The sequence below is a fragment of the Phodopus roborovskii genome, unplaced genomic scaffold (assembly GCF_943737965.1).
Source record: "Phodopus roborovskii unplaced genomic scaffold, PHOROB, whole genome shotgun sequence".
Classification (NCBI taxonomy): domain Eukaryota; kingdom Metazoa; phylum Chordata; class Mammalia; order Rodentia; family Cricetidae; genus Phodopus; species Phodopus roborovskii.
The window spans coordinates 1,310,098-1,338,041 of record NW_026125538.1 but is presented as its reverse complement, the minus strand read 5'-3'; the positions used below and the strand labels follow the sequence as shown (position 1 = coordinate 1,338,041).

At 41.1% G+C, this 27,944-nt stretch overlaps 1 protein-coding gene across 2 annotated transcripts; it reads right to left on the bottom strand.

Moving 5' to 3' along the window:
* Nucleotides 1–24,887, bottom strand: Rnase10 (ribonuclease A family member 10 (inactive)). Of its 2 annotated transcripts, none has more exons than XM_051176869.1 (2): nucleotides 24,832–24,887; nucleotides 1–773 (listed from the first exon to the last, which is right to left on the bottom strand). In XM_051176869.1, exon 2 carries the CDS (start codon nucleotides 766–768, stop codon nucleotides 121–123), a length of 648 nt encoding a protein of 215 aa, XP_051032826.1. In that variant the 5' UTR covers nucleotides 769–773; nucleotides 24,832–24,887; the 3' UTR covers nucleotides 1–120. The 2 variants fall into 2 exon arrangements, with proteins under 2 accessions (XP_051032826.1, XP_051032825.1); XM_051176868.1 differs by lacking the exon at nucleotides 24,832–24,887 and adding an exon at nucleotides 2,035–2,181.
* Nucleotides 24,888–27,944: the final 3,057 nt, after the last annotated feature.

The window sequence follows — 27,944 nt, the reverse complement described above, 5'->3', positions numbered from 1 at the left end:
ATCCTCACTTCCCAGGATCTTTTTTATAGGGCACCCAAGTGGGGGACAGAAGCATCAGCAAATGGAAATGCAAAAGAAGAAAGACAATGAGATGCAGAGAGGAGAAAGGCATGAGGTGCCTCACTGAAGCTTAATTTGCTTGTAGCCATCGCACGTTACGATAATGAACTTTTCAGTTATGTAAGTCAGATAATGGCAGTTGGGAAAGAGTTGGCCTGGTTTGGACAATATGCACAATGTCAGTTCAAAAGGGCGGGAGCTTTTATGACATTTGGAGCCCTTGAGGTCACAGTCAATCACAGGACTTTCACAGACTTCTTTGACCGTGCTTGGAGTTTCATGGATGAACGTGTACTGGTTTATGCATTCGTGATCATACTCCTTCATCTTGGGTGTCATCATGGTGTTACAGTCCCTGGCACTTAAGTCAAACCTAAGGTGACGGTCTTGTTTGCTCTGAAAGAGAACCTCAGACCTCAGCATCCTGCTTCCTACAACCTCATCTTCATTGAGGGTAGTCTCTTGTGGCCAGACAGATTGTGCCATTTCTTTGTAGCTGAGCACCAGTGCTTCTGTGGTCCAGTTGCCTTTTCCCTCTTCAGTGGCCTCAGCTTTGTCATTGGAGTCACCAGGCCAAAACTCACTAAGTGGCTGATCATTGTCCTCCAGGACTGCAGCAGCCATCTGAAGACCCAGGCCCAGGCCCAGGCCCAGGCCTAACAGCAGCAGCAACATCATAAACAACATATGCACCAGAGTCACCTTCATTTTGCCTGGAGAAGAGGGGGAAGATGAAGACACAAAATAGAGATAAACTCTAGCCCATGTCATGGTTAGCCAAAGTCAACAAAATAGGCCTCAGTTTCTCCACTCCATTCACATCACTCCACCTCCCTAAGGCAATGTATCTCCTTGTTGAATGTTTCTTTTGCCCCTGCTCACCACATTCCCCTTCCCTATGTAATAAGGTGTGGGTCTTGAGGATTGGAAATAACCAGTAGAAGTGATTTTTAAACAGGTCCACACCTAAGGAATCGATAAGGGAACTTGATACCACTCCATCCTTTTTCTTATGATGCTGGAGCCTTGGACATGCTAAGCCTGAGCTCTCCCTTTGTGATCTAGCCTACTAGTCAATTCTTAAACAGAAATTATTTCCTAATCACTAAGGAGTATAGCTAAGCTAAATGAATACAGAGAGATTCTTACAGAAAACTTTGCTCTAGGTAAAGAACTAGACTCATCATAGGAGGCACTGTATCCATTTTTTTTTTTTAAATACCAGGTTTATTTTACTTGTTATTACATTATCCTTCTCCCAAAAAGAGATAAAAATGAATAGAAAGAGTACTAGGTTCAATCTCACTCCTAAAGTAAAGCTCCAGAAATGTCCAATTACAGCTCAGGCCTCTGCTACATTTTGTCATTCGAGCTTCTATTTGTAGTTAGGGAAGAAACACAGTAGTGGTTTCTTACTCTCCAGCCATCATGGCAGCTGCTCTTGGTTGGGGCCTGCCCCACAGCTAAGATTGTAGCTGAAAATAAGACAGGTTTCTTCAGTCACCAACTCTAGATTCCACCTTATTATGAAAAGCAGGAAAGACATGCTGGGTACCAGAAGATTCTAAAAGAGGATGAGCCAGAGAAGCACAAAATTGGCCATCCTGGTCAAGACCTGCCTAGCTGTGAAGATATCTAAAATAGAATACTATGCCCTTTGCCAAAATTGGTGTCCATTGCTCCAATAATATTGAACTGGGCCCAGCATGTGCAAAATACTACAGCGTGTGCACGATGGCTGTCGTTGATTCAAGTGATCCTGACTTATGAGAAGCTCACAGCACAGACCAGTGAGAAATAAACTAGGAAAGCTTTTCTTTAATAAAACTAGCCAGAGCTTGGTTTTGTTTTAAAGACAAGGAAAGAAAGAAACGTAGGAAGAATGAAAGAAAATGGGCTGTAGATGTGGCTCAGTTGGTAGAGATCTTGCTTAACATGCATGAGGCCTTGGGTTGCTCCCTGAGGGAGGCTTACCTATACTTGCAAGCAGCTTCAGATAGTCCTGGCTCTTTCTGTGCCCCTGGTTCTGCCCTCCTAGAGCTTTCTTCTCTGTGAGCAGTTCCCAGAAGCCGCTCTCCATAAAAACCTATCTCCTTGTGTGCCACGGGCTTTTAAACATTGCCGGATTTCTTGAACCCATTCCTCTTCCCTTCCTCCCAGCACAGAATAAACATACTCAGTTAATTTGCATTCCTGCTCCCACAAACACTTTGAAGTAAAGCAATTTAGGCAATGACAGGAAGTGTCGTCTAGCCCAGGGAAACTGCAGACAGTTTTATTTCATTAGTCAACTGTTATAATCTGAGTTACGCCCACTAACCTGTGGTTTAGAGCCCTCTGACCCTGTGCATGAATTTCGAGCCTTATTATAGTCTTGTTTCCTACACATACTGCCTTAAGCCCTTTCCTATCATTTCTGAAATGTTTCTGGTGTTTTGTTTTTTCTTTTATTTGCATTACCTTTCCAACACTGCTTTTCACAATTTACCACTGTATCATGATTTCATTTGACTATTTACAGTGGGGGAAAGAATAAGTCCAGGTTTTGTAAATGTAGTTTTCTGGCCCTAGAAAAAGATTACCCAAAGCAGAAGAGTTCATCAACTCCTACATTGGTGAACAAAGCCAGTCAGCTCACTGTAGATATCCCCTCGTCTAGCTCGATTTCAGATCACCTGGGGATTGTTAAGACACTACAAAGACTATCTCCAGATCCACCCTCACCTGGGTGTTTTCCCTAGTCCTTGGATAGGGTTCTGAGAGTTCTGTCTACAAGGTTTCTGATTTTTTTTTTTTTTTTTTAACTTTTTGAGCTATGGTTCATTCGAGAATGGCAAGCAAAGGCATTAAGTAAAGACTAAATAAAACTTCACTTGCTTTCTGCTAAACTAACTATAGACTGGCACAAAGTTTACTTCAACTAGAGGATGAGGCCTTTCTTATAATTCATATGAAGGAGCTGTGGATATCTGAGGACTTAGATGGTTTTTCATTTTAGTTCACTTTCAAATAAATTGCTTCACATGCCCTCTGACCTCTTAACCACACGAGGTTTAGAATTATTCCTCCAGTTTTATAATAAAATTGAAGCCGAGAGCTGTCTAGTGATCTGCGTAAGCCACATTAGCAGGATGTGGAGGGACAGGGTGGCTCCTACTCTGCCAGCTGCCACCCTTTGCTCCTTGTCTTTGTGAACAAAAACTCCGGAGAGAAGCTGTGTCGGCAGAGATTGACCGATTAGAATTCCAGTACTGTAGAGAGACTGGAATGTTGCTCCAGAGGCTGACAACCTTATCTCGGCCTTGTTCTAGCCTTCCCGAACAGCCATTCCTTGTCTGTGCCAGTGTCTAAACTAGCATCTTGTGACTAATAGATAGAAATCTTTTGCAATCTATTAACTTAGCAGGCCACTAGCCTCCACCAACGCAATAGCTGAGAATGTCACCAGATTGTATCTTAGGACTATAAAAAAGTTTCTTACTTCTTGCTGTACCTGCCTCTCTGATGTACTCACCAATGTATTTTGATTCTGCCTTGATTTGTGCCTTTCATCTTTTTGTAAAACTATCAAATTCATGAGAGTGCTTCTACATTGGAACGTGGAATTCGAGGTAACCTAAATCTGTGTTCCCAGGCCATGGTCACTCAAAATGGCTATTTTTTATTCCCTCCAAGATGAGAGCTGTGGTTTTTGTGTCAACATTTTACCCTACCTTCCCAGACACTGATAACTGGCTCCAGGTGATGTCACTTTTCTTGTGGCTCTAGAGCATAGTTGGTTATCCCTGATGACAAAAACAATCTTGAATACATAAACTGACTCTGTTTTTTTATTATTATTATTTATTTGGTATTTTGAAGACAAGGTAGCCCATGCTGGCCATGAACATGTGTCATTCCTCTTACCTCATCCTCCCAGTGCTGGGCTTACAGGATGGTACATGAAGCCAGGTTTGGTTATTATTGTAACAATGAACTCTCATAAATCTGATCTCCATTCATAGAGCACAAGCCTTCCAACTTGGCTCTTATAACCCATTTGCCCCTCTTTAATCTCTTTGGTTTTTCTGACTTGGGTTCTCACCCATTCAGGCCCTGGAGTCCATTTGACAGACAATAACTCTTTGAGGAGTTATTGAACTATTTTTTTCTTTCTACATGACTACATTTGGAAGTTATGTACTGTCGGAGGAGTTTTGCTAATAACACATAAACAACAAAACATACCGTAGTCACCTCTGGTGCCAAAGAAACTTCCAGAACCAATAAAACCCATGGGAGTAGTTCCCCCCAAATGCTGGAGCCCTCTGTTCAAAAGTTCTGTTTTTCATAGCCTCCACTTTTTCTAGAAAAAAAAAAAGCATGAATGTTTAGAGGGTAACCAACCTACTTTCTATTGAAGTTGGGGCCCAACAAGAGAAGTGGTTAGTAGCCTAGTTGTGGGTTACTTTTTAAAGTGGTTAGTAGCCATTTGTCTCTATCTTTTTAGGCTCTGCCAGGGAAGAAAGTAGGCTGGTTGTAGATTTTCACCTCTCCCTTTCTCCTCCAGATCCAATCCCCCGGTCTCACACCCAGCTTTGTAACAGAAAAACCTGCTTTAGTCTCCTTTTTCTCTTTGACCTCATCCTTAATGGATCAGGAAGATCTTCTCTTTCAACCCTCTTTCTCTCAACTCATCCCATTGTTCCAGCCTCCAACACCAACAGCTGTTCCCTGGGAACACACCAGCTGAGCAGGCCAGGGAAACAGGTAAACTAGCTGAAGACCTTCACCACTCCTTCCTCTCCTCCAAATCCAATCCCACAGTCGCATCCCTATCCTGCAACAGGACACCTACTGCAGGCTTCTTTTCCCAACTCCTGTGGATGCCAAAGACATTCCCTTTCTAACCCCCCTACCCCCAACCCCCCACCTTGTTACTTTATCCCAGCCTCCAACTCCAGTCTAATCCCAGCTCCGTATCAGACTTTCTAGGGTGGCCTCTCTTCTTTCTCTATTCCCGCTCCAAGTAGTCTAAATAAGCAGATCCTGGTGAAACACTCTGCCTTCCTCCCTCCTGTGAACTCCTGCAGACCCCTAGTCTATCCCATTCCTAAGTGTCAACTCCCATACCCAGAAACACATTTTACCTGTATCCCCCAGTGGCCACATCTGTATCCCCAAGTAGTTCACAGAAAATTTCCTACCAGGCAACACACAGCCACCATACTCTTCTAAAATCCAGAGAGGAAACAAAAACCAAGGGAAAAACAAAAGACAAAATAAAACAAAACAACCCACCCACCCAACATATCAGCTCCTAGAACCAGCAGAGTACAAGAGATGGACGAGAGACAGTTGTTGAAGACAGATTAGGAAAAAAAAAAAATAAATACTTCAATCAAAGTAAATGTTAAATCTAAAATCTCTTGACACAAAACATCCAGGAAATCTTGAACACTATGAGAAGACCAAATCTAAGAAAACTAGGAATAGAGGAAGGAGAAGAAACCCAGGTTAAAAGTCCAGAAAATATTTTCAACAAAATCATAGAAGACAATTTCCCTAACCTAAAGAAAGAAATACCTAAAAAAGACACAAGAAGCATACAGATCAACAAGTAGACTGAACCAAAAAAGAAAGTCCCCTCGGCACATAATAATCAAAACACTAATACAGAATAAAGACAGAATATTAAAAGCTGCAAGAGAAAAAGACCAAGTAACATATAAAGACAAAACAATTAGAATTACACCTGAATTCACAATGAAGACTCTAAAAGAAGAGTCTAGATAGATGTGCTACAGACTCTAAGAGACCACAGATGCCACCCCAAACTACCATGGCAGCAAAACTTTCAATCACCATAGATGGAAACAACAAGACATTCCACCAGAGGTGGAGAAAATAAATCCATATTTAAGCAATATTTACCTATAAATCAAGCTCTAAAGAAGATGCTAAAAGGAAAACTCCAACCTAAGGAGGGTAACTTCAACCTGAAAACAACAGGGAATAAATAATCTCAGGCCATCAAGGTCAAAAGAAAGGAAACACACACACAACTACCCCCCACCTACCCTCTGCCACCATCACTACCACCACCAACAACAACAAATTTAACAGGAATCAACAATCATTGTCCATTGATATCTCTTTCAATATAAATGGTCTTAATTTCCCAATGAAGAGACACAGACTTACAGAATGAATGCAAAAATGGGATCCCTCCTTCTGCTGTGTCCAAAAAATACATCTCAACATCAAAAATAGACATTCCCTCAGGGTTAAGGATTGGAAAAAGATATTCTAAGCAAATGAATCAAAGAAACAAGCTGGTGTAACCATTTTAATATCTAACTTCAGTCTAAAACTAACCAGAAGACATAGGGAAGGACACTGCATACTCCTCAGAGGAGAAATCCACCAGATAATATTTAAATTCTTACATCTATTCACCAAACACAAGGACATCCAATTTATAAAAGAAGCACTACTACAGCTTAAATCACATATTGATCCTCACACATTAATGATAGTGGGAAACTTCGATACCTCACTTTTGCCAGTTATACAGATTACCCAGATAACAACTAAACAGAGAAATTCTGGAGCTAACAGACATTATAAACCAAAAGTCCCCAATAAATATTTTCACAACTGCTGGAAGTCTCACCATTTCCAATTTCAAGTTGTACTACGAAACTATAGTAATAAAAAAAATGCATGGTATTAGCATAAAAACATTACATAAATCCACACAACTATGGGCATCTAATTTTTTGAAGAGAAGCCAGAAATACACTCGAAAAAAAGACAGAATCTTTAACAAATGGTGTTAGTCAGACTGAATGTCTGCACACAGAAGAATGCAAAGATATCCATAGTTATCACCCTGCACAAAACTCGAGTCTAAATGAATCAAAGACCTCAACATAAACCTAGATACACTAAACCTGATAGAAGAGAAAGTGGGGGAACAGCCTTGATTCATTAGCACAGAAAAAAACTTTTCTGAATAGAACACCATTGGTGGCACAGATACTGAGATCAACAGTTAATAAATGGGACCTCATAAAATTGAAAAGGTTTTGTAAGGCAAAGGACACCGTTATTCAGACAGAACAGCAGCCTACAGAATGGGAGAAGATTTTCACCAACTCCACATCCAATAGAAAGTAATATCCAAAATATATAAAGATCCTAAGAAACTATACATCGTATTTCTTTTTTTGAAAGACTTATTTGTTTATATTTTATGACCTTAAGTGTTTTGCTTGTATTGTATATGTGCACTGTGTGTGTGTCTAGTGCCCACATAAGTGAGAAGATGTTGGATATCCTAGAACTGGAGTTACAGTTGGTTGTAAAACTCCATGTGGGTTTTGGGAATTAAACTAAGGCCTACAGAAAAGTGGCCAGTGCTCTTAACCACTGAACCACTTCTCCAGTCCCCGAATGTCTTCCTTCAGAACTTCCTCTACAGTTCCTAGCACATATTTTGTTTGGATTGTTTGTTTTCTTGGTGTTTGGGGTTTGTGTGTGTATGTGTGTGTGTGTGTGTGATTTGAGTTTGTTATTGCTGTTTACTTCTTAGGATGCTCAAGATTAATATTCTATATTAATCCTCTGTTAGGAGTATGGCTGGCAAAATTTTCTCACATGCTATAGCCTTTCTTTACTTAGTCGGTGACTTCCTTCGCTGTGCAGAAGCTTTGTAGTTTCATGAGGTCCCGTTTTGTAGATTGTTGGCTTTATTTTCTGTGTAACAGAGTCCTTTAGAAAATCCTTGCCCATGCCATTGTGTAGTTCAGTCCCTGTCTTTCCTCGGGCATTTTCAGAGTTTCAGGTTTGATGTTGAAGCCTCTGGCCCATTCATAGTTGACTTTTGTGCAGGATGAAAGGGTTTTGTCTTCTGCATGTGAACATCCAGTGTTTCTGACACCATTTGCTGAAGATGATTCCACTCCCCCAGTGTGTGGTCTTTGCATCTTTGTCAAAGATTTCATGGCTGAAGTCATGTGGACTTACACACATAGGTCTTTTGTTTGTTTGTTGTTATTTGTTTGTTTGTGCATTTTTAATTTTAAAATGCTTGTCTCATTTTTATTAGTTGTTTGAGAATTTCACACATTGTGTTGTTTTGATCATATTCACTCCTCCCCCAACTTCCCTGGGGACATGTTTTAAAAAATACTTTATTTTCTTTTAAATATGCGTATTGTGTGTGGTGGGGAGGTACATGCTCATGACCAGGTGCCCACCTAGGCCAGGAGTCATATACCCCTGGAACTGGAGTTATAGGAGGCTGTAAGCTGCCTACAAGTGTGCTGGGGAACAAATTCTGGTCCTTTAAAAGAGCAGTGAGCACTTTTAACTGGTGAGCCCTCTCTCTCTAGCCTCATCCTTTCTACTCCATTACCCAGTATGTATATCTTTATGCCAGGATCATGCTGGCTCTCACATATAACTGAAATCAGATATGGTGTTACCTCCAACTTTATTCTTTTTGCTCATGATTGTTTTGGTTATCCTAGACACTTTGTGCTTCCATATGAATTATAAGGTTGCTTTTTCTATTTCTCTGAATAATGACAATGGAATTTTTTTTAAAATCAGGATTCCATTGGTCTGTAGGTTGCTTTTGGTAGGATGTCCATTTTCACAATACTAATCCTTCTGATCCATGGGTGTTGAAAACCTTGCCATTACTTTTCTCGGTGTTTTAAAGCTGTCATTGCAGGGTTCTTTTATTTCCTTAGTTAGATTTATTCCAAGGATTTGTTGTTGTTGTTTGGTTTGGTGTTAGTTTTTTGTTTTATTGTTGTTTGTTTTGATTGGGAATGATATTCGTTCTCTGGTTTTGTTCTCATTATGTTTGCCATTGGTATGTAGGAAAGCTATGACTTTTTGTATGTTTATTTTGGATCCTGCAGCTCTGACAGTTTGAGAGTGATCTGGTGGGGTCTATGGCGATAGAAGCATATCATCTTAACATAGACGATATGATTGCTTCTTTTCCCCCGGAACCTCACTTAGTTCCCTCTCTTGTGCTCTCAATTAGACTTTAAGCACTATGCTTAAAGAACTGGAGAGAGTAGACCCTTTCTCTAGTTTCTGATCTTAGTGAAAATGATTAGACTTTTCTCACAGTTCATATGGTTTAGGGATATAGGTTTGTCATATGTACCCTTTATTATATTGAGATGTTTTTCCCATCTTTAATTTCTCTAGGATTTCAAATCATGAATCAATTTTAGCTTTGTCAATGACTTCAGCTATGTCTATTGAGATAATCTTTTGATTTCTGTTCTTGCAGCATTTATGTAGTGAATTTTATTTACTTATTTACATATTGTGGTGGCTTCCATATGCTCATATGTTTGAACACTTGGTTCCCAGTTGGTGGAACTATTTGGGAAGGACTAGGATGAGGTACGTTATGGAGACAGGCTTTGAGGTTTCAAATGCTTCCTGTTATCCTTAGTGATGGCCATCTCTGCTTCCTGCTTGGGGTTTGAGACATGGTCCTGCTATTCCCCCTGCCATCACTTCACTTTGCCATCATGGACCCTAACCCTGAAACCATAAGCCCAATTAAATGCTTTCTTTTATAAGCTACCTTGGTTATGGTACTCTGCCACAGCAAGAGAAAATTAACTAGTACAGACGTTTATACAAGAAAGTGACTTTTTCTGTGAAGAACCTGACCATGTGGCTTTTTTTTGACAAATGTGAAGGCTTTGGGACTTTGGAGTAGGAAAGCAGTTAAATGCTGAAAGCAAAGCTTAGCAGGCTGTCCTAGTAAGTGCTAGCAGACAGTAATGCTGAGAGTTATATGGAATGTGGAAGCCAGCTCAAGATGCTTCAAGGGAAGCAAAAACTTTAATATCAACTGGGCTAGGAACTCTTCTTGTGATATTTTGGAAAAGGATATGGATGAATTTTGGTCTAGTCCTAGAAATTTGCCTAATACTAAATTTAAAAGTAATAAAATAGTTCCTCTGGTAGAGGAGATTCAAAGACAGCCTAATATTGGCTTTGTTATTGTTATTAGTAATTACTCTTATGCGGCTCTATAATGAAAAAGAGCAATCTGGCAAAAAGAAAATCAAAAATATACAGTTTGGAGAGAAAAGGAGTACCAGGAAATTTAATATTGGGGCAAAGGCTTACACTGAAAGAGATAAAGAAAATGAAAAAAGGCCACGTATGTATTGGAATAAAGCGAAAGATACCTTCAGAGCAAGACCCCACATAAGTTTCCAACTTGTGAACAGAAAAGTCTGATGAAGTATCTGCTTCTAAAGTGCAACAACAAAGCAAAGCTGCTACAAGTATGATTCAGGGATCCCAGGGTCAGTCCCAAGTTGGAAGCTAAATTTGGCATCCATGTGGGTCTGGCTTTAGAGTAACTAAGGATTTCTGAGTAAAGGGGTTATGGAATCTTCCTCTGAAGTTAAGGAGCACTGCTAAGGCCAGCAGTGTGTGTCAGGGCAATTTCTGCATGGAGATGTCTCTTACAGGCAGAAAAGCTGAACAGGGGGGTGACAACTCAGTCCCTCGACATCAGACATAGAACTACAGGATGTGGTATTTTCCATGCTGGTTTTTGGTCTTGGAGTTACAGTTCAGAGCTTGCCTTGAGTCTCAGAAGAGATTTTAAGCAGTGTTCTGAAACTGGATTAAATGCATTTTGCATTACGATAGGGCCAGGGACATATGGAGGCCAGGGACTGGAATGTGATTGAATGAGAATGCCCCATGTAGACCATATGTTTGAGTATTTTATCCCCAGTTAGTGAAACTATTTGGGAAAGGTTAAGAGGTGTGACTCTTCTGGATGAGGTATGTCACTTCATGGAGAGTTGAGAATTAAAAAAAAAAAACAAAAACAAAAAACAAACTCACCTCATACCACCCCAATGTGCTCTCTACTTCTTGCTGGTAGTTCAGGATGTGATCTCCTGTTCTGTTACCATGCCTTTGCCCCACCATCATAGACTCTGATCCTCTGAAGCAATAAGCCCAATTAAATGCTTTTTTCCAGGAAATTGTTTTGATTATGCTGTTTCAATCATAGAAAATAGTTAACACACATATGTTGAACCATTCCTGCATCTCTGAAATTAAGACATATGGATCTTGTGGATCAGCATTTTGATGTGTTCCTGCATTTGGTTTGCTAGCATTTTATTAACAATTTTTGAGAACCAGGTGTAGTGCTATACACCTTTAATCTCAGCACTAGAGAGGAAGAGGCAGGTAGATCTCTGTAAGTTTGAGACCTGTCTGATCTACATAGTGAGTAGACCAGGCCAGCTAGGGCTACATGGTGAGACCATGTCTATCATAATAATAATACTTTATTATTAGTACAATAATGGCTTTTAGAAAGATTAGACATATTCTTTCCCTTTCTATTTTATGGAATTAAGGATGATTGAGGTCTGGAGAGATGGCTCAGTGGTTAAGAGCACTCACTAGCTGTGATTCCAGAGGACCCAATTTCAATTCCCAGCACCCACATGGCAGCTTACACCTGTCCGTAACTCCAGTTCCAGGGGATCTGACACCCTCATAGAGATATACGTGCAGGCAAAACACCAATGAACATAAAATAAAAATAAATTTATATCTTAAAAAAGAACAATTGGTGTTAGCTCGTGTTTAAAGGTATGATATAATTCTACAATGAATCCATTGGGATGGTTTTGTTTGGGGTTTTTTTTTAATTATTATTTTTACTGCTTGATCAGCTTAAATTGTTTCCTTTATCTTGGTTTAAGTTTGGTATGTTACATATATGTTCACAAATTCACCTATTTGTTCTATGGTGTTATTTAACTCCAGTGTTTCTCTGTTTATTTATTTATTTCAGAATAAAGAGTCTACTGGTGAAAGCAAACTGTTGAAGTCATCATTACTGTCTTGGGATGGTCTGTGACTTTGTATTTAGTAGTATTTAGTTTGACATTTGGAGCCTCTGTGTATAGACACGATAAAGTCTAAATCACATCAATCAATGTGAAATGGTCTTTATTTTTCTCTTCTGACCAATTTTAGTTTGAGATCTATTTTTACCAGATATGAGAATAGTGTCACCTGCTTGCTTCCTGGTTCTATATGATTTGAACCCCTTGCCCACCCCTTTGTCCAGAGCTACTATCAGTCTTTGACAATGGGATGTATTTCTTGGAGGCAGAAAAGAATAGAGGTCCTTTGAGATGGCTTAATGGTTAAGGGTACTTGTTGCTCAACCATGATGTTCTTGAGTTCAGATCCCAGCACCCATGTAACAAGCCAGGAATGATCTTATGTGCAGCTACAGTGATGTAGACTGACTGAAACTTTCCAGAACTCTCTTCATCCCCAAACAGAATAGCTCCGTAGATCCTGTGAACTCAAGAGAATAAGAAATAGATAGAACTGAACAAGCTGCTACACACAACCTGTAGTTATTTAAAATACAGTTTTGAAGCTGTCCTCTAACCCTGATGTTTTATGTTCTATTTTGAGCACGCACTGGAGCCTTTTTTTGCCCCCTAACTCTCTGCCCCTCAGAAGTTACGAGGCTGCTCTAAGTACACTACATGGGGGGGGGGTTAGGCCCTGCCCTAAATGATGTGATAGACTTTGATGATCCCCCCATGGAAGGCCTCACTCTCCCTGGGGACTGGATAGGGAGTGGGATGGGGGAGGGAGGGGTTGGTGGGGGGGCATGGGAAGATGGGAGGAAGGGGGAACTGGGATTGATATGTAAAATAAGATTGTTTCTAATTTAAATTTTTAAAAAGGAGGAAAAAGAAGTCACTAGGCTGCTGTGGAATAATTCTTTTGTACACTGTGAAGGTGTGTTGCTCTCATTAGGTGAATAAAGAGCCAATTGGTCAATAGCTAGGCAAGAGAACCAGACTGAGAGAATGAGGGGAAGATGAATGGCAAAGTTGCCAGCCAGATGCAGAGGAGCAGGGTGTATAGAAGATGAGGTAACAAGCCATGAACCATTCGGTAGCACATAAATTAATAAATATGGGTTAATTTAAGTTCTAAGTGCTAGGCAATAATAAGCCTAAGCTATCTGCCAAGCATTTATAAGTAATTGCTAAGTCTCTGTGAGTTTATTGGGGAGCTGGCAGTCTCCACAAGAAACCCCACCTACACTAGATTCTGCTTTTATAAACTAAATAAGCATTTTTAATCATCTGTGCGTGGTGCCATATACCTTATAATCCCAGTACACTGGAGTCTGGGATTGCCACCCTAGGTGGCACAGTGAGTTTCACCACAGAGTGAATCTTTGTCCTCCCCAAAATGACATATCAACAAATAAACAAAAGAAAAACAACAAAATAGGCCTTTTAAAATGACATTCCTCAGCCGGGCATTGTTGGTGCAAGCCTTTAATCCCAGCACTCGGGAGGCAGAGGCAGGCGGATCTCTATGAAGTCAAGTTCCAGGACAAGCTCCAAAGCCACAGAGAAACCCTGTCTTGAAAAATACATAAATACATAAATAAATAATAAAATAAATAAAAAAATAAAAGATAACACTCTTAATTTTTCAAGAGAAGATAGCTGTTGCATAGGCCAGTAACAGCTAGTCCTTCTTACTAGTATAAAATGGAAAAGTCAGTTATTTAACACAGCCTCTTTAATGATGGTGCTCAGCTAGTCAGGTACAGTGAGGACTATTTGCAATACCCTCTCAGGAAAACCTACTAAGTCCTGGATTACAAGGAGATGAAGGCCATCACCCTCCAGCATGTCAAGAAGTTAAAGAAAATGTAAGAATTATGGAAAGAATTCATTCAACTGAAACATGCTGGAAAAGTTTTTAAGCTTTATTTTCTTTCTCTAAACTTGTGAGAGTGAATAATAGAAACTTAAAGGTGCACTGTGAGAGCAATTAGGAAAACTTCCAGGAAGAACTGCATTCTGCAGCCTTGTCAACCATCTACAGAGTAACCCTGAAGAGGCGGCCTGTGGGAGCAGCTAACTCTGAGCTATTGACTAAATTCACAAGTCAAAGGGTCATGTTGCCTTTACTTTTTCTTTACTTTCCTGGTGAACGTTTCCTGTCTCCTGCTTTCTTCTTTTCCTCAGAGCCAAATGCTGTCTGCAACCAAGGTAGTCAGCAATATTTATATGTAGAATAGTTACGGGCTGATGAAGGCTCATTCTCCCCTGATTCTAACCATGTGGCAGCAATACAGACCTATCAGGGGAAAGGAAAGGAGGCTGAGCTCGTTGTGCCTCAACCTCCAGTTTTAAGATCAGAAAGGCAGAGATTCCACTAAAATAAACTCATATCTAGCTTTAAAATATCCCAGCAACAAGCAAAAATAGTAAGATAATGTCCATGTAGCACGATGGATGGAAGACTGACCTAGCATATCGAAGAATCTGGGTTCCAATCCCCGGAATTGCTAACACGGGCAGTGGAAACTGAGGGCTCTGAAATCTCAGCTCCCGCAGAGGCAGAAGCTGGAGGACAAGGCCTTCAAGCGCATCTCTGGACTCACACATCTCAATGCCCACCTGCGCTACATTAGACCCTGTCTCAAAACAACAGGAAACTTGGATTAGTCCTTTTTCTTCTTGGTGGCTTCAGCTGCTTGCTCGATATCTGCCAGCCTGAGTTTGACCCCCGGGGCCCACATGGTAGAAGGAAAGAACTGGTCCCTGCAAGTTGCCCTCTGACCTCCACACTCCATGGCATTCGTGTACTCACACATACAGACATACAAAATGAATACATGTGATAAAACTGTTAAATAATAAAACAAATGCAGCACTATTCACAGTAGCCGAACTCTGGAACCAACCCGAGTGAGTGTCCAACAACAGAGGGAGCAAATGAGGAAACAGTAACGCACACAATGGAATTTTTTCAGCCCAAAAAGAAGAACTAAGTTATGCCATTACAGGAAAATGCATACAACTGGAGATAGTCATAGTAGGTAAATCATCACAAAGAAAAATGATGTTTTCTCTTATTTGTGGTTCCTAGGTTTTGAAGAAAGAAATAAAATTATATATGAGCCAGAAGGTGGTGGCGCACGCCTTTAATCCCAGCACTAGGGAGGCAGAGGCAGGCGGATCTCTGTGAGTTCGAGACCAGCCTGGTCTACAGAGCAAGTTCCAGGACAGGCTCTAAAGCAATACAGAGAAATCCTGTCTCGGAAAAACAAAACAAATTATATATGAATACATGTCATGAAAGTAGAATTCAAACTACCTAATGGGACAAAGGGGAGTAATGGGAGAGGGGAGAGAACAGGATATGGGGAGATATGACCAATATGCAATAGATAATAAATGAAAAGTTAAAATTAAAATAACATAAGGAGGAAAGATAGGACACGATGGGCAAAATGTGATGATCATTGAAACTGCATGTGTTGAGCACTTGGAGATTATAATTATACCCTTCTTTGTACTTCAATGTCTGAAACATATATTTAAAAAAAAGGAAAAAACAGCAAAAGTCTTTGGATGAGAAAGCAATGTTAAGCTGTTGGCAAGGAGAGGAAGGAACTTAGGAACCGTTAGAATAGCTTCGTTTTTTTGTTGGGTGTTCACACTGAGGAATCCAAACCACTTCCTGCCACACATCCCCTTCCTGTTCTAGCTGAGGACAAACTAGAGGCTTCTGGAAAGAGTCAGCCAAGGGAAAGGACACCACATGACATGGTTTCACTCAAGTGCTCACACTCAGGACCTTGCCAGATGTCAGGTGATGAGACAGGGGTCAAAGGTCATCCTGAGAAGACTGGAAAGAGCTGGATCAGCTCTGGGGCTCAAGGAGAGACAGCAGCACTGTGGGATCACGGGCCTCCTTTACTGGAGGGAATTAGAAAGAAATGGTGTCAGCCCTGGGACAGAGGAAACAAGAGAAGCTGGTGCTGAATGCTCCACGCCTACTGCTTTCCACAGAGACAGCCCTAATGTTTTCACTTTATAATTTCATTTCATTTGTTACGTGTGTGTGTGTGTGTGGTGTGTATAGTGTGTGTGTGTGGTGTGTGTGTGTGTGTGTGTGTGGTGTATGTGTAGTGTGTGGTTTTGTGTGTGTGTGTGTGGTGTGTGTGGTGTGTATCTGGTGTGTGGATGTGATGTGTGTGTGTGGTGTGTGTGTGTGTGTGTGTGGTGTGTGTGTGGTGTATGGATGTGGTGTGTGTGTGTGGTATGTGGTGTGTATAGTGTGTGTGTGTGGTGTGTGTGTGTGGTGTATATGTGGTGTGTGGTGTGTGTGTGTGTGTGTGGTGTTTTTGTGTGGTGTGGATGTGGTGTGTGGTGTGTGTGTGTGTGTGTGTGTGGTGCATGTGTGTGTGGTGTGTATGGTATGTGTGTGTGGTGTGTGCTATATGTGTGTGTGTGTGTGTGTGTGTGTGGTGTGGATGTGGTATGTGTGGATGTGGTGTGTGGTGTGTGTGTGGTGTCTGTGTGGTGTGTGTGTGTGTGTGTATCGTGTGGTGTGTGTGTATCGTGTGGTGTGTGTGTGTGGTATATGTGTGGTGTTTGGTATGTGTGTGGTGTGTGTGTGTGGTGTGTGTGTGTATAGTGTAGTGTGTGAGTGTGTGTGTTTCTCTGATAAGTACATACATGAGTGCAGGTGTGAGTGTGTCAGGGCTAACATGTGGAGGTCACAAAGCAACTTTCAAGGGTCAGCCCTCTGCTTCTACTTTCGGTTTCAAAAATTGAACTCAGCTCATGAGGACATCTTGCCAGGCCAGGAGCCAACATTGTTGTAAGCACAGGATAAAAATTATCTGATAACAGAATATTTTTAGGCTTTTCCCTAAATGACCCTCCCAAATTGTTCACATTGAATAAGACAGGGTTAAGTTTCATTATAGTCCTTTAAAGTCAATCTTCTTCCCCAGGGATTTTATTTTTCAAAATGGTAAACCTTACTTTGGAAAGGGTTGGTATACTTAATAATGCATGCAGTCGAGAACAACTTAGTATGATCGCCTATTAATAGAACTGTTGTCTCTGGGAGATAAAAAGAGGCAGTATTGTTCAGGTGGGGACTGCAGTATGGAAGCCACTTGCCTAGATGTCCAGGTTCTTGGACATGGAGGGACACATGGACAGTGACAGAACAGCAGGGACAATTTACTAACAAAGAGAGCACTTTCAGGAAAGTGGACCAGACCTGATAGAAAGTCCTACGTCCCACACTTCACTCTCACAGGTCATTTGTATGATGTGCACTCTTCTTGCACATGTCTAGTTCATGGCAGCCTTAGTGGGGTGGGGTTTCCAGACATATATTTTGTATGCTAATTTCGACCTTACTCTGCACCCCTCTACAATAGTCTCACTTAAGAAGTCCCAGGGAACTGTGGTAAGTACCTTTTCTACATTATCTCACCCAACCTTACTCTAAGTAGCTGATGCCATATGTTCATTTTGTATATGTAGAAATAAATCATTAGGAAACTTAAGAAAAATAGAAAGATCATTTGGCTAGCGAATGATAGATTCAGCCTTTGAACTCCATCTGTCTGACTTTGAATCTATATTCATAGAAGTTCCTGTACAGACAGAAAACAAATACAGAAGTACAGAAATATGCTGTCCTGTAAACCCCACAGTGAGGAAGTCCAGGCAACCATGGAGGCACATGATAATACTTGAAACTAACAGTGCTGAGTGAGAAGAAAGAGCGATGATGGATTTGCAGAGGGCGGGAGGGTGGGGGACTCACCCTGAATAACCTCTTTCAAAGCCCAGTGGCTTAAGATTCTCTGATACTGAGCTTAGATGATATTTGTATTTTCTGTGTCAGCACAATATAGAAATGGGAGATAAGCATGTACTATGAATTTATGCATGACAATTTGGAAGAATTGTATTCAGGAGAGTAATTAAGTATAAACCTTCATTATAAAACAACCATACCAGTTTGCTAGAAATTTAGTAGCACAACATGAACCCAAGAAGTTTGTAGACCGAGAATGAGGTAATAGTGAGTTCTATGGCTGCTAAAATCTACCCATTCATTCAACTGCTTGTTGCCATAGATACAATGAGAAAAATTATATTTGAATGGGAATCATTTGCCTCTCTAATAAAGCCTGAAAATTCTGGAGTCTGGATTTGACTGTCTTGTTATATTATGGCTCTGTTGTGGAGAGAGATTCTGAATTGCTTGAATCCAACTAGACAACATGTATTGAATTAATAGAGCATTTGAATTAAGATGATTTTCCTGCTTTCTTAATCTGGTATTAGGGTACTTGCCACCTACCATGTCTGTTATTAGCATACCAAACTGAATTCAACCTTCTATTTCCCATGGTAACCCTCAGAGACACAGCTCATAAAGATGAGTGAAACAGAACAGGGTTTTAGACCTCAGCTTTCTGAGTGACTAACTGCTGTACTTACTGTGTGGAGTTTACTAGGGCAAAAGAGCCATCCAGCGGGCATTGAGAATGTTAAATTCTATACCCAAATAGGCAGCTACCAGAAAAACAGTGGAAAAGCGCCAGAATCATTTGTTTTACTGCACAATGACAACATATTTACAAAACTGTCTTTATGGATCCCTAGCCAAGTTTGTATCAGAAAAAGATGCTTACATTATTATTGATTGGTGTGGTGATCTGAATGAAAATGGACCCCACAGGGTCATATATTTGAATGGTTGGTTTTTAGCTGGTAGAACTGTTTGAGAATGGTTAAGAGATGTGGCCGTGTTGGAAGAGTAGGGTGGGCTTTGAGGTTTCAAAAGTATATGTCATTCCCAGTATCTCTGTCTGTCTGTCTGTCTGTCTGTCTGTCTGTCTGTCTGTCTGTCTGTCTGTCTGCCTTGTGCTTGGGGATCGGATGTAAATGCTCAGCTACTGTGCATCACCATGCCAGCCTGCCTGCCACCATGCTCCCTGCCATGACTGAAAGCCTCCAATAAACTGTTTTCTCTATGAGTTTCTTTGATCATGGGATCTATTTACATCAATAGAAAAGTAACTGGGACAGTTGGAGAAGTGAATACAAGTAGAATGCTAGAAGAACAGAAGATCAAATTGGGCAATAAGACAAACAATACTATTCCTGCCTTAACCCCACCCTGCAACAAACACACCACTGTTAGGAGCAGAATTCACAGACAGTAAAAGCCAGAAAAGAGAATCGGCACAGACTTTTCTATAAAGGAAATACATTTTTCATATTCTTCCAAAGATATGTTGATTATTCTAAGTCACTTATGTAAATAAAATTCCCTGAAAGTAACCACACCTACTGAATTTTCTACAAGGCTGCTTAACTGATTAGATCTTTTTTGTTTGTTTGCTGGTTGGTTGGTTTTGGGGTTTTGTTTTTGTTTTTGAAACAAGGCTTTTCTGTGTAGTCCTGGCTGTCCTGGAACTCTCCACGCACACAGTGCTAGCTGTGAACTGTCTCTGCCTCCTGAATGCTGGGATTAAAATCATAAGCCCCTATACATAGCTTGATTAGTTCCTTAACAACTGTAAAGCATAGTATTGTATCACAGTAACAGAAAAATAAGTAAGTTCTTAGTTCTGTTAATAAAAGAAATTAGAATGACCTCAGAAGGAAGCTCAAAGACACTTTTGTAGAGTTTGAGAGAAAAGACAACAGAGAAAGCAAGCTGAAGATCAAAGCAGGTGTTAGGAGGAAGAGTGACAGCCATGCCTTTTAGATTAGGGTCTGCAGTCCTTTGAATGAGAAAGTCTCCTGTAGGCTCACATGTATGAACACTATCTCTGCTTGGTGCTGCTGTTTGGGAGGTTATGGAACCTTTAGAAGGTGGAGCCTTGCTGGAGGAAGTGCATCAATGGGGGTGGGTTTTGAGGGTGCATAGCCTCACCCTACTTCCTGTTTGATCTTTCTGCTTTTCTTTGTATGGGAAAAAATTCGATCTGCCATGCCTTCCCTGATATTGTAAATGCAAGCCCTCTGGAAGTGTGAGCCAGAATAAAGTCTTTCTTCTGCAAATTGTTTTTAGTCATAGTATTTCACCACCCACGCATGCGCACACACACTAGCTAATACATAGTCCAAAAAACAACAAACAGGCAGGTTCATCAACGGAGGTGAGCAAAAGCCACATGGCAGACAAGTAGTTGTATAGAAGTGGGAAGGGATTTCAGAGATAGAATGCAAAAGCCCAGACTGTCAGAGTAAACATGCTTAGGATTTGGGCCAGAGTCTGAAAGAAAAGGAGATAAAAGAAACAGGGAAAGTGAGAGGCTGATAAATACATTATCTTTTAAAGGATAATAATTCTTGTCCCCTCCTTAGTATGTCTTTGGGTGAATCAGCTTTCTTAAGGAATGGTCTCCTAGATGGCGGATTGACAGACAGGCCCAGCTGAATTAACTCGTAAGGAAGAAGATAATAGTATATTATGCTTTAATCTTTGGGACAGGTCAAAATGTCATGTCTCCACCCAGGACCAGTGCTATTCCATTCTTTCAACCAGCAGGCCTCAGGAGTGGTAAGGTTAAATGGGAGGCAGGGCTCACCCTCAGTTTCTGTTTAGCTACCTAACACTATCTATTATAGCTTTCTAGATGAGAAAGCTGTTTTTGCATACATACTTTCATGCTGAAAAAAAGAGATAATGAAGCTCCCTGTTGCTGACTCAACATGGTTAAGTAGCAATGGTTCATCCATTAGGGGTGTCCTGCATAATTCTTGGGATTATTATTTTCTGAAGTTCTGATTCTCAGTGGTAAGTTGGGTTCAGAGAATTTAAACTTGGTGTAGACATGATTTAAACTACACTTTAAAGTTGTAATGTAAGTCAGGTTCTAAGTTGGTAAAAACAGATCTCTGAGAAATAACAAAATGGGTTCAACAAACTGGAATGCTTTTTTTTTCCTCTGATGTTTTCTTGAGCATAAAGAAACTGGAAACGCGTCAACTCTGAGCTTCCCTGTATTTTGGTATTGTAACTTCCTGGAGGGATGAAGCCGTTCTAGAGACACTTGTCTCCTCCTTTGGCCATCAGATTTGAGAGATGGTACCCTAGTCAGTTCCCCAGGAATTTTATACTTTGGAAAGAAGAAAAGTGGAAGTACTTTGCCAAATCGAGGAGCGAGGCTCTGGGGTTAGTTACACCTCACCAGGGCCTGGCCTTGCAGTGGGGAGAGGCTGCAGATGAGACAACAGGTAAGACAATACTGTGACCACAACTACGTAGCTGCAAATAATTGACTCCTCTACTTGAACCTTATCTTTGTGCCAGGAGACTTGTGAGTGGGAAGCACTGGTTATCTCTTTCTTCCTAATATGGCCACATTAAATGTAGCCTTTTCTGCCTTTTGCCATTATTTATTTTTTCTTTTTAAAATTTTATTTATTTACTTTTATGTGTATGAGTATTTTGCCTACATGTATTTCTGTGGCCCAGGTGCCCACAAAGGCCAGAAGAGGGCATTGGATCCCTGGGGACTGGAGTTACACACAGTTGTGAACTGTCATGTGAGTGCTGGGAATTGAACCTGGGTCCTCTTAAAGAACAGCCAGTACTCTTGGCTGCTGGGCCATCTCCCTATCTATCTATCTATCTATCTATCTATCTATCTATCTATCTATCTATCTATCGACAGACCCTTACTTTGTATCTCTGGCTGGCTTGGAACTATACCAGACTGGCCTTGAACTAACACCAATCCACCCACATCTGCCTCCTATGTTCTAGAATTAAAGGTGTGTGCCACCAGATTTGGTTAATTTGGCTTTTTTAATGGACTCTGACTCTAACTCCAGTAACAGTATTAGAACCATGTGTTAAATATGACATGAAAAAAAATTTGTTTTTTAAGTAGGTTTGGGATGAGGAGTAGCTCTGTGGTAAAGTACTTGCCCAACATGCAGAAAGTCCTGGATGAACTTGCCAGCATTTCAGGGAAAAATAAAGAAAAGTTAAGTGTGGGGGTCTAAGTATGCTACAGTATAAAATAGCCATCTGAGTAGACCAAATGATAGCTAGGTAACTGAAACACAGTGCTTTACCAGGCATAGTGGCTCACTCTATAATCTTTTTTTTTTTTTTTTTTAACCTTTCCATTACTTCTATTATCCCTTTCTTTTTAACTTTTATTCTTCTCTCAAACATTACATCTGGTCTGGTTTCCCTCCCCCCACTCCTCCAAGTCCTTCACCCTCCCCCAGGTCCACTCCTCCATTCTGCCTCCACAAAAAAAAAAAAGAGCAGTCCTCCCAGGGATAGCCACTGAACATGGCTAAACAAGATACAATAAGACTGGACACAGGCCCTCGTATCAAGGCTAGATGAGGTAACCCAGCAGGAAGAAAAGGGTCTCAAGTACAAGTAAGGATCAGAGACACTCCCATTGTTGGGAGTCCCACAAGAACACCAAGCTACACACCGTAAGGTATATCCAGAGGACCTAGCTCAGACCCATACAGGGTGTTTTTGGACCTTCAGTCTCTAAGTCCCTACAAGTCCACTTGGTTGTTCCTGTGAGCCACGTTCCCATAGAGTCCTTGACCCCTCTGGCTCCTAAAACCCTTCCTTCCACTCTTTTTTGGGGGGCTCCCCTGGCTCCACCTAGTGTTTGTCTGTGGGTCTCTTCATCTGCTCCTATTAGTCTGCCTCCAAGAAGGCCCTCCTTCACAGACCTTTGCCCCGTGATACTGTGTCTCAGGTTCAGAATACATGTGATTGTGGACTGTCTCAATTATTTCTCCTGTTTAATCTGCAAGGAGATAACCAATGAGGTCAGGGGACTTCCCAGAAAAGGTACCAGGTAGAAGAAGCCCCACAATTACCCACATTGGCTCAGGTCCAAACATGATTCTGCCTGTGTGCATCAGACAAACCTGTGGAAAGGCTTCTGGGTTTCTTATAACTGAGTTGCAACAAACAATTCAAGATTAGAAAGTGTAGGGTCTGGGTCCTCTTCTCTCCTAGGCCTGTTGGCCACCAGGTCCAGCGAGGAAAGAGGCAGATGGCATGAAGAAAGGTTTGGTGGCCCATGAACACAGAGACAGACCTCCAGGAGACATTTCAGTGGATCAGCTCAACTTTATTCCAGAGTATCAGGAATATATAGGGTTGGGGAGCCTAGGGACAAACCCTAATTTGCATCAAGTGGCACCGCTCCTATCACAAGGCTTCGTGTATGGCAGGAGGGTCTGAGAGCAGAGCTTCTAGTGCAGTCTTCTATGCAGACATCTGTAACAATGGTCAAGCTAAAGATGAATCAGCACCTGGCTTTAAAGAGCCTTTAGATAAGGTCAGTCCTCCAGGGCCAGGGACATTCTCCAGATGATGGCAATTAGAAGCAGGAAGTTCTGCTGGAGGGAGGGAGCTCCATTTTGCTGAGCTTTTTGAGATAGTTGCTAGGCCATGGAGAAACTTTGACTTCTGACCAGCCAGCTGTCTTCCAACAATGTAGCTGGAGATCTACTGGGGGAAAAAAGAAAAAAAAGAAAAAAAAAAAAAAAGCTTTGTTGAGTTGAGTTCCCTTTTGTAACTTCTCAGCAAATCACAGGTCCTGGCAGTTTTCAGGAAAAGGCAGATTGGAAACAGGAAGAAAGCTATGTCTTTTGAGTTAGGGTCAACAATGGAGGTCTGTAGGCATCAGTAGAAAGGAAGGATGAAAGGGACATCTCAGAGAAACATCGAGACAGCTCAGAGTATCGGGGTAAGCATGCTTTAAGTTTAGACTGTTATTCAAAGAAGAGATAAAATGGGGGAGGAGGGAGGCTATGCTTTTAAAGTTAGAACTCAGAAAAGGGGAGTAGGCTTATCAGTAAAGACCAGCAAGCAACTGCCTTGGGGGACAAGATTCTGGGGTGCTGTATTAGTTGGGGTTCTCTAGAGTCCTTAAATTTCGGTTGGATTTATTTCCCATCCTCTGACACGCATGTGTTACCATTGAATTCAAAGTGGTCGCTACCTCCTGATCACTCGGTCCAATCAGCATAATGTCATCAATAAAGTACACCAATGTGATATTTTGTGGAAGAGACAGATGATCAAGATCCTTTCTAACTAAGTTATGACATGGGGCAGGAGAGGCAAAACAGTAAATGTGTACTGCTGGCCTTGCCAACTGAAAGCAAATTGCTTCAGGTGTCTTCTTCACTGGTCAAATAGGAGAGTTAAAGGGAGATGTGGTGGGAACCATCACCCCTGTGTCTTTCAAGTCATTATGGTGGCACTAATTTCTGAAGTTCTTCCAAGGATGTGATTCTGTTTTTGACTCAACTATTTTCTTTGGCAGAGGCAACTCGAAAGGCTTCCATTTAGCCTTTCCAACCATAATAGCCCTCACTCCATAGGTCAGGGAAGATGCTGGTGAATTTGAAGGTACTGTCAAACTTAAAAGTCTATTCCAGATACTTAAAAGATTCATGCTTATACTTCTGTTTCTCTAGAAACACTGACACCAAAATCTGTATTAGTGAGGATTCTCTAGAGTCACAGAACTTATGAAATGGATCTCTCTCTCTCTCTCATTTATTGAAATGACTTACAGGCTGCAGTCTAACAATGGATAATTGTGGAGGGGGAAAAATATAAAAATCTAAGATTCTAGTATCTGCTAAGTCCCATAAGATTGGGTGTCCCAGATGGGCTTCTGTATATGCTGGAATCCTGAAAAAGTAGACTCTAATGCCAGTGAAGGAATGGGTGTTCTAGCAAGGCAAGGGCAAGCAGGCAAATAATAAACCCTTCTTCCAGTTTTCTTATAAACTTCCAGCAGAAGGTGTGGCCCAAAATAAAGGTGTATCTTCCAGCCTCAAGACCTGGATCAAAGGCATATTGTCATCTTACCTCAGGATCTGGATCACAGGTATTCCCTCTATTTCTGAATTACAGTTCATTCCAGACAAAATCAAGTTGACAACCAAGAATAGCCATTGGAGGTGTATAAGCAAAGTATTTCAATAAGAGTATAATTATTCTTCTCATCTCCTTAGCATGTCTCCAGGTAAGTCAACTTCCCAGGAGTTGTTCTCCTGGACAAGTAACTGACAGGCCCAACTGGATTAACTCTTAAGTGATGGGCCTTGTCTTTCTGTAATATGTTTCTCTTATTGGTTAACGAATAAAACACTATTGGGCCAATGAGGACTAGGAGAGGAGGAGAATTCTGGGATGTGTAGGCAGGGGAGTTTCAATGCTTCCAGAGGAGTAACACCAGGCAGGGCATTACCAGGTAAGCTATAGCCTCCTGGCAATACATAAATTGATAGAAATGGGTTAATAATTAAGACAGAGCTAGCCAATAAGAAGCCCTAGTCATTGACCAACACCTTAATAATTAATAGAGCATCTGTGTGTTTATTTGGGGCTCAAGGGCCATGGGACCTCCCAGGCCAGAAACATTCACCTAATACTTAAGGGAGAAGACAATAGTAGTTGTGTTGTAATCTTTAAGGGTACATCAGAATGTACTAGGTCCCTCAGTGATGGATTAACTGGCATGTGTGGCCACATTCATCTTTTACATGGATGCTATGGAGTTGAAGTCAGGTCCTCTCCCTAACAGCAAGCATTCTTAGACACTGATTCATCTCTGCAGCCCAAAATCTATAAATTTAAAGTTTTATCCTCTTATTAATAGATCAGGAATTTAGGTAACTTAATACCAAAAATATTAGCTAATTATTTACTAAATAGTGATTTGACTCTGTTCAGTTATCTTGATTTCATTTCATGATTTGTTGATTGTATACCTCTTTTATTACCATTTTGGTTTTTGTTGTTGTTTTTGGGACAGGGTCTCATGTATCTCAAGCCAGCCTCAAGCTTGCTATGTAGCTGAGAATGACCTTGATCTTTTGACTCTTCTGCTTTTACTTCCTGAGTGCTAGGATCACAGGAATTTGCCACAAGATCCTGCTTTTTTTTTTTTTTTTTTTTTAATTAAAATTACTTTGTTTTTTGAGACAGGTGACACTCTGTATTCCAGACTGACTTCAAACTCATGGGAATTCTCTTGCCTTGATACCCCAAGTTTTGTAATTGTACTCATGAGCCATAATAATCTGTTGGCTCCTACAATCATTAATCACTGTGACTTAAAAAAACAAAAAACCAACAACCAAAAAAACATTTTTTTTCGATAAGGTGGTAACCATAGAGGAATTTTTGTTATTGTTGGTTTTGTTTTGTTTTTATTACACTTACTTATTTTGAAGGGGTTGGCCATATGTGTACAATATCATGTATGTGGAGTATGGAAAACAGCTTCCAGGAATTGGTTTTCTCTTTGCAACCTGTTGGGTCTGAGGATCAAACTGTAACAGAGGTGCTAGTAGTCATCTAGGGAACCACTGAGCTTGTTCCCTGGCACAGACAAAGAATAAATGTCTGGAAAAGACAGAAGACCAAGTCTTAGAGAAAGCAAAGCAAAGCTCTATTCCTTCCAAATGAGAGAGGCCCTAAAGCAGGGAGGGACTCTGTCAAATGTACTCTGGGTTGGATGTTTTGTAGAATGCCTTGGTCAATCCCCTTTCCCCATTGATCCTGTTTAGAAACTTACCCCATGCCTTTATCTTCACAGTGTCTTCCAGAAATAAGAAACCACCCTTATGATAGTTTGAACGTAATTAGCCCTCATAATCTCATAGGCAGTGGCACTGTTGGGAGGTGTGGCTTTGTTGGAGTAGGTGTGGCCTTGTTGGGAGACGTGAGTCACTGTGGGGGCAGGCTTTGAGATTTACTATGCTCAGGATACCACCGCGTCTCAGTTGACTTCCTGTTGCCTTCTGAACAAGACGTAGCCAGAATTATGTCTGCCATTGCTCCCTGTTGTGATGAAAATGGACTGAGCCTCTGAAACTGTAAGCAAGCCACCCCAATAAAATGTTTCTTATAGAGTTGCTGTGGTCATGGTGTCTCTTCACAGCAAGACAACCCGCTAATTCTCCTTTAAACCCTCTCAGATCAACACTATTGCTATTAGGGGTGGGGTGGTAACTGCTCTATGTCCTTTGTGATGAGAGTAAGTGGAGTCTAGCATGTGTCAGTCCAAGAGAGAGGGCCCTTATGAGTTGGGCTTTTGGGAGATGCAGTAAAATTCTGGTTGACAGCACATCTGGGGCTCCATCTGTAGATGCAGAGAGAGGCTGAAAAACTGGAGAAGAGAATGTTAGAGGCCACTACAGTGTAGCTCAAAGTAGGACAACTGTTCCCAGCAAAAGTCACATGATGGCAATCAATCTAAGGCTGATCTAAGAGTGATGAACCCAGAACCTGCTTTCCGGCATTTTGGTTAGAATTATAGTATGAGGTACCATCCAAAGACTCCTAGAGAAGAAGAGGGAGAAGAGATTTAACCATTATTTAATTTAGGAGTTAAAATAATAGTGGGTCTGTCTCTCACTCTAGGTAGGCACTGTAGTGTTGAATTGAGCCAAGACCATTATGTCTTATACCAGGGTAGCATTTTTCTCATCAAGAAAAACCACACACCTTTAATCCCAGCACCCTGGAGGCAGAGGCAGGCAGATCTCTGTGAGTTTGAGGCCAGCATAGTCTACAAAGCAAGTTCCAGGACAGTCATGGCTGTTACACTGTTATGAGCAGGTTTTCCTGCCAGCCTGGTCCCACAGCTGCGTCAGCCCCAAATAACATGCAGAGACTATATGTTAATATAAATCTGTTGGCCTGTTATTAGCATTTTTTATTAGCTAGCTCCGTCTTAAATATTAACCCATTTCTATCAATCTAAGTATTTCCACGTGGTTTTATCCTACTGGAGAGAGGTTCCGGAGTTCTGCTCCCTTGGTCCTACATGTTGAATCTCCTACTCCTCTCCCTGAAACCTCCTTGACTCCTAGTCCTGCCTATCTTGCTTTCCTATTGGCCAACAGGCTTTATTTATTAACTAAGAAGAGAAACATATTTACAGAATGACATCTCCCATTAGTTGCACAGAG

What these genes read in the sequence shown, in the direction of transcription:
- Rnase10 (XM_051176868.1), bottom strand. Translation starts at nt 2,140, where the DNA reads ATGGAGAGCGGCTTCTGGGAACTGCTCACAGAGAAGAAAGCTCTAGGA. An exon ending in GAAGCTGCTTGCAAGTATAG is followed by an intron (nt 774 to 2,034) that starts GTAAGCCTCCCT and finishes CCTCTTCTCCAG; the next exon opens with GCAAAATGAAGGTGACTCTG.